The 7557-nt window shown below is 41.1% G+C and overlaps 1 protein-coding gene across 2 annotated transcripts in view; it reads left to right on the forward strand.

The window, feature by feature from the left end:
- The window catches only part of SNX24 (sorting nexin 24), a 162179-nt gene extending 159826 nt beyond the window's left edge, over window positions 1-2353 (forward strand). For both annotated transcript variants that reach the window (XM_067731566.1, XM_067731565.1), the window contains one exon: window positions 816-2353. In XM_067731566.1, the coding sequence (XP_067587667.1) occupies window positions 816-883 (68 nt within the window). In that variant the 3' untranslated portion in view covers window positions 884-2353. The remainder of the gene's footprint in view (window positions 1-815) is intronic.
- Window positions 2354-7557: the final 5204 nt, after the last annotated feature.

A 7557-nucleotide genomic window follows, 5' to 3' on the forward strand; every position in this document is an offset into this window, starting at 1 on the left:
TCTGTAGAGGTTGAATTAATCAGTGAACATATTACTTGGAAGCTCAAAGTATTGGGCCACTTAATTTCCATATATAATCACTATATTTATTTAAATCCTAGATATAATTATGTGCAGACTAAAGTTTATAAATGAAAATTCTGAACCGTGTGATAGATCGGTTCTCCTGTTCAACTTATCTGTTCATATTTTACCTGCTGTGATGACTAAACTGAGATACAACATAACATACACCTCTGAATTTCCTTTGCATTTCCTATAAAAATGTAGCTGATTTTTCAAGTTTGACAAGTGTGGCTTTTGTCAGGAATCTGCCCTTTTACGTTAGGAAGGCAGGCCCCTGTCCTCCTGCTCTCTAGAAGCTAGTATAATAGAACAAGCATACTCAAGACCACTTGGACTAAACGCCACTGTAAACCACAGCGGAAAAACTGCAGCAAAGTATTCCCAGTAGAAATCTTAGAATTCCTTCAAGTATATTGAGATTTTGTTAGAAATTGAATTGCCAGTGTAATCCATCTTCCTTGGGAGAAAACATTCAGATAAAGAGCTGGGGCCTAGCAGCATTAACCATTAGAACATCCCTTAAATCAATAAGCTACAAATCTGGCCGTGTATTCCTGCAGCGCCTGGTGGTACACTCACGTGGCTCGAGGCCGAAGCAGCATGACTGATGGCACGTCCGAAACAAGGGCAAACTGTATGGTGATGCAGATCCCCGAGTTATGCCTAGGCCTTACCTTGTTTCGTTCTAGGAGATGCACGTGTGTTTTATTGATGTCCATAAGAAAAGCAGTTTTACTTTTGTTTTTCAGATTTTCCAAATGTGGTTATTGAAGGAGTTCTCCATGGGATATTTTACCCTCATCTACAGCCCAGGTAGAAATCCTCCATGGCTAGAAGAAGCTGAAGCAAGTTTCGAAGTCGTAGTCAAGGAAATCGATACCTACCAAATTAACCTAAACTCTATGACATGATGGCTCTCGCTAGTGGTAAAATTCACAGCGGCAGCTTAATTCAGAGCAGGGACATTTCCATTAGAATGGTGCTTTTAAAAATAGAAACCGAACCAGGGCGGTGCTGAGGTTAAGGCCAAGTGTTTAAGAAGTAGAATGTAGCTGCCAATTTAGAAACCCAGGAAAAGAAAGCTAAAGATCTTTGGGAGCTCCGAGCGTAGCAAAACAGTTACTCTCTGCTTCAGTCACACCGTTTGCTAATTGGAAATCTTATCCCGAATCATGGTGAGACTGATCAACTTTGGTAGCTGTTTTGTTCAGATTTTATGACACACTAATCTTTTCATCATGAGATTTTTCTCAGCCAGTGATGGGTAACATTCTGAAGTGCTGGCACCAGGAGAGCATCACAGAAACACACTGTGCCAAATGTGAGGAAGGAACTAAACTGGGAATGAAATTATACTGACAATATTAGGGCATTTTTAAAATCATGGCATTTTAATTTACATTACAGTGGGGCTGCGTCATATCCGGGGGTTAGCTTCTAATGTCGGCACGTAAGATAAAATGGGGTCCCAAGATTATCCTTGAAAGCCCTTTAGAATGGTACCATATTGGAAGTCTCCATCCACGGCAGCCAGTTTTTCCTCCAGTGTTGGAAGAGGTAACTGTTTCTTCCATTGAAGACCAATTGAAGTTGTTGGTGTTTAGGGGCTATTTTGTAGGAAAAAACACATAACTTTAAACACTAGAATGATACTTAGCCTTGCAAGATGCTTGCCCTCTAAGAGACAGATATGAACTTACAGTGACTGAGGGAACACCAGACTGACAACACTCATCTTGGTTTACTTGAGGGCATCCATTCATTGAATAGGTGGTATATAATTGCCAGATTGATTGTTATTTTCCTTATTCCTTATCGTTTCCTTTTCACTGATCTCATGTACTGAATTAAATGTGTTTATGATATAACTCCACTGTACATCTTACAGGCATTCACATTTTGAGTAGTAAAGGATAAAAGCATATATGCAGCCTGTATATATGTGCCACATTTGGACATGTCCTTGAAAACCAGTTAATAGCTAGCCTATTTATGGTTATTAGTTAATAAGCTTCTGTGTGGGAGAAAAATATTTAGATATAAAACTAATAATTAAATCATGGTTTTTGATTAGGATCTAAATATACAGGTTTAAAGCTTGCTGCAGACTCTTAGAGATTTATTTATGATAGATGTGTTACTACATGCTGGAAATAAGCAAGAACTAAATAATTAAGTGTCATCAACCAAAAATGACTGAATAGTCAAGTGTTGGAGATATTTTTTAAATGTTTTTGTTATTAGCTATTTTGAGTTAAATAAAAATGAAGAACAAGAAGTGTTTGGATATGTCTTGTACTGCCAGGATTTTATTGGAAACATAAATTGTGTCTTGTCTCTTTACACACACACACACACACACACACACACACACACACACACACACCTTCTCACATATTCATATAGACATTTACTTCTAATCTGACAAGGTAACTGTTAAATTACCTCATCTATTAAGCCAATAGGTACTCATTAAGTAGTTGATTTACCAAGATAGTGAGGGTTTTTTAAAAAAATAAAGCCCAAGCATCTTTGGTAGCACACTATCAAGAACTTTGGTGGCACTACTACTCTTTTTTGAGAATTGAATTTTTTTTTTTAGTGATGACTTTCTAATTTTTATTTAAATGTTTAATATTCCATTTCAATTCCATTGCAGGAAATAGAAACCACAGTAGGTATTTTAAGCAGAATGGAATAATAAGAAGCAGTGCTTACAGAATCTTTTGGAAGGATGAGGGGAATGAACTCCTGGTGGGTCTCTAGGCATGACTTCCAGAATGCTCCAGCAATTTCCAATACCCGCCTGCCAGGGGAGCTACAGCCTCTGTCTTTAGCAGGAATTCAGGGAGCTGGGAGGCTGCTACTGAAGGTATTGAAGTCAAAAACAGCACATGTAGCTTCGATCCAGGGATCAGCACGTAGGATCAGGAGGTAACTTACTACCATAACTACCTCATGGCAGCACCCAGGCAGCTGGTGACTGGGCACTAGAACAAAGTGTTCAGCTGTCACCACCTATACCACAGTTGCCTCTCAACGCCCATGACTTTGCTTGTCAGCAACCGCAGCCTAAAGCAGCAGGAAGATGGCATTCACCCACTTCCATCTCTTACAGCTCATGAAAGCACATGCAATTGGCAGAACCTTATTCTTGATCCCCAGCTTCAAGGGAGTCTGGGAAGGAGTTGGAACTTTCTGGTGTCAGCACCTCAGAAATGCACATTGGAAAGAGGATGGAATATATTTCCACAGTCAAAATTTTAATAAAAACATATGAAAGGATATATAAAAAGAAAAGTCTTCTCCCATCCTGTCTCCTAGATTCCCAGTTCCCCTCCCAGAGACAACCACTGTTCTTGGTTTACATGTATACTTCCAGAGAGATTTCATCCACATGCAAGCAAATAATGTATATTTACTGTACATATATTCCGTTTCCCCTTTTTTTATGAAACATGGATATTTCAAAGCATGGATTCATAGCCAATAAAGAAGTAGAGTAGAGGGAAGAAAACAGAATAAAGAAGAGGAAAAGAAATCCTCTTAACCACTTAAGCCAGGATATGGGGACAGCCCTCACACTCCCTTATCCCCCGGTTCTTGGATTTGATGGTTTGCCTGGGGCTGATATCAGAATGTCCCCCAGTTGCTGTTGTATGCAGTCTTTCTCAGGCCTAACCTCCATCACCTGGCAAATTTGCATATGGCAGCCCCGGTGTCCATTCTCCTGGTATCCTCCTCCTCTCCCCAATTTCAAACAGTGGACCATGTATACAGATGGCACCAATAACACTGTGACTATCCCCACATGGTAAATTCTTCAGTCATTTCACTTTGAAAAGTATAGAAATCTCACAATCACAGTTTAGAAATAACAAATGGCTTTCATCTCATTTGTCAACTCTGGTCAATTGATAATGGCTCATAAAGCACTCAGGTAAGGATTCTGACACACCCATTTGAGTGGATACTATCCAAAGAAAGCAGAAAATAACAAGTGTTGACAAGGATGTGAAGACCTTGAAACCTTTATACATTGCTTTTTGGAAGTAAAATAGTGCAGCCTCTGTGGAAAATGGTATGGCAGTTCTTAAAAAAATTAAACATAAAATTACCACATGATTTAGCAATTCCACTTCTGGATATATACCCAAAAGAAGTGAAAGCAGGGACTCGAGCAGTTACTTCTACACCCAAGTTTTTGCCAGCATTATTCACAACCAAAAGGTGGAAGCAACCCAAGTGTCCACTGATGGATAAATGGCTAAAATGTGGTCTATACATACAGTGGATTATTCAGCCTTAAAAAGGAAGGAAACTCTGACACCTGCTACAACATGGATAAATCTTGAAGACATTATGCCAAGTGAAATAAGCCAGTCACAAAAGGATGACTACTGTATGATTCCACTTATTTGAGGTACCTGAAATAGTCAAACTCATGGAAACAGAAAATAGAGTGGTGGTTGCCAGGGGCTTGGGGGAGGGGAAAATGGGAAATTAGCGTTCAGTGGGTTTCAGCTGGGGAAGATGAGAAAGTTCTGAAGATGGATGGTGATGGTTGCACAACAGTGTGAGTGTACTTAATGCCTCTGAACTAGACACGTAAAAAATGGTAAATTTTATGTCGTGTAATTTTACTACAATTTTTTTAAAAAGCTTTTTCAAGAAAAGGATTTTGAGTGAATACAGGCTCAGTGAGTAAGAGTATAGCAACCAATTAGTGATATTTGTCTAGGGTGCAGGAGGAGTTTGGGCAGACATACCAGGTGCTATTCTTGTATCCCTGACAACCTCTGAGATTCTAAACCAATAGTTCTAAACCAGAGATGTGCATCAGAATCACCTAAAACTCTGAATCAATAAATCTGGGCTGGGGTCTGTCCTTGGGTACTAAGAGAAACTTCTCAGTTGATTCTGATACACACATAGGTTAGGAACCACTGTTTGAGGGATGTGAGAGATGGTTTATGAACTCCCCTTCTTTGGTGGTTATTGGCTTTCCTACCTCCTGCAGAATCTACTATGAAAAGAACAGCAGCTCAACTCTCAGAGTATTGCATGTGGCCATGGGGAGGAGGGACTTGTCTTAGTCCATTCTGGCTGCTGTAACAAAAATACCATAGACTGGGTGGCTTACAAACAACAAACATTTATTCCTCACAGTTCTGGAGTCTGGGAATTGCAAGATCAGGGCACTGGCACATTTGGTGTCTGGTGAGGGGCTCTCTTTTTCACTGTGTCCTCACATGGCGGGAAAGGCACCAGGGATCTCTATGGGGCCTCTGTCATAAGGGCACTAATCCCTAATCACCTCCCAAAGGCTCCACCCCCAAACATCATCACATAGGAGATTAGTTTTCACCATATGAATTAGGAGGGGGTGGGGGGAGCAGACACAAACAGTCTATAGCAGGACTCTTTGAAGAAGCAGCAAGGATGACAAGTTTGGGTAGTGGTTTCAATAGACACCCTATGTGAATATGTATTCATTTACTCATCCACTCATTCAGTGAAATGCATTTGAGATTTCTTGCTGCACTAAGGCATGGTGTTAGTTATCTAAAAATAGAGGGCTTCCCTGGTGGTGCAGTGGTTAAGAATCTGCCTGCCAATGCAGGGGACACGGGTTCGAGCCCTGGTCTGGGAAGATCCCACATGCCGCAGAGCAACTAAGCCCGTGCGCCACAACTACTGAGCCTGTGCTCTAGAGCCCGCGAGCCACAACTACTGAAGCCCGCATGCCACTACTACTGAAGCCTGTGCACCTAGAGCCCATGCTCTGCAACAGGAGAAGCCACAGCAATGAGAAGCCCTCACTGCAACAAAGAGTAGCCCCCACTTGCCGCAACTAGAGAAAGCCCATGCGCAGCAACGAAGACACATGCAGCCAAAAATAATTAATAAATTTATTTTTTTAAATAAATAAAGAATATAGACAAAATCCTTATTTTCTGGAATTTTTGGCCATTTACTAGGGAATGTCTTTCCATTTAACTGAATTGGATGTAGAGTTCAGTGATTAGGACTATCTTCTCCAGTCTCTACTCAGCTTCAAAGCAATCACTTTCATCTTGGCTTTGTTTTGGTTTTCATCCTTGATGATAATTATAGATTTTGAATTCAGCAGCAGAAACCCAGGGAAGTAGCAGACACTAACTCAAAACAGAAAATACTGCAACATTTATGTTTTCTGTCCATACAGATGCAGAGTGACGGTCTGGATTGGTGATGAGGGTGAAGAGGTATTTATTTTTGTGTGAGGGGGAGGAGGGTACATTGAAATGTTAAGCCTTTGAAGTACATGTAATTGACTGTAGAAAATTTTGTTTTATATTCTCAGAGTATAGTTGTAAATCTGACCCATACAATGTGAAACACTTTCTGCCTTCTTCTACTCTAACATCAGCCATGGCGCCATCAACAGTGTCTCCAGCCCTGATATTCTCTTCACTTAGATGCTGTTACGTAGTGAGCTCCTCTGGGCGCCACATGTGGTGAGACTAAGGCCATTATAACTGGACAAAGCTTTTACAAACCTTTATAGAAGAAGAAAGCAAAGATCGGGAGTGACTAATAAGTAGCTAACATGATAAAGCACTAATTTGGGCTAAGTTCTATCCACAGATTATCCCATTGAAGCCTCACAACATCTTTCTGAGGTATGTATTCTTATTTTTTCCCCTCTACAGTGAAAAAAATGAAAGTAGAAAGGCAAGATAGCTTGACTAAGGCCACCAGTTAGTAAAGGGGATCAGGATTTGCACTGTTGATCCACACAGTTCAGGCTAAGCTAATCCGCCCCACCCCCGCCCCCGTCAGCCTCACGTTAGAACTGTTTGTATTTATGTGCATTTTTGAACAACACGTGAATACTCAGGTCGGAAAGAACTAGTATTGGGACAATTGCTCATCTTTCTACACTACATTATAAATCAGAGTGCTGTCCCATCTCCCTTGATTAAACCAAGCTCTGTGCTCTCAGCTGCAGCCTCCTCCCAGGTCTCTCTGCTTCCACTTGTACTCTAGTCCATCCTCCACATGAGAGCCAGAGCCATCTTTTTAACATGTCCGTCAAATCATGTCACTGTTGCTCAAAATTATCCAGTGGCTTCCATCCCCACTTAAAATCTAAACTCCTGCCACCCTCTCCCAAGTTCCTCGCCCTCCTCTTCCTGGTATTTATCTCACTGGCGACATTGGTCTTTCTCTTCCCAGGACTTGCCAAATTTGGTTCTCACTTAAGCCCTTTGAACCTGCTGGTCTCTGCCTGAAATACCCTTCTCACCTCTCATCAGAAGACTGGCCCACTCTCACATCAACTTAGATGTCCCCTCGTCCAAGAGCCCCTCCACGTCACCCAATCTTATGTGGCACCCCAACTCTCGCTCTGCCCCATTATTCTATCATAGCACAATTGTATTCTGTCATAGCAGTTACCACCGTCTGTAGTATTCTGTTGATTTGTTTAAGGTCTTTCTCCCCCTC

Source organism: Pseudorca crassidens, chromosome 3 (assembly GCF_039906515.1).
Source record: "Pseudorca crassidens isolate mPseCra1 chromosome 3, mPseCra1.hap1, whole genome shotgun sequence".
Classification (NCBI taxonomy): Eukaryota; Metazoa; Chordata; class Mammalia; order Artiodactyla; family Delphinidae; genus Pseudorca; species Pseudorca crassidens.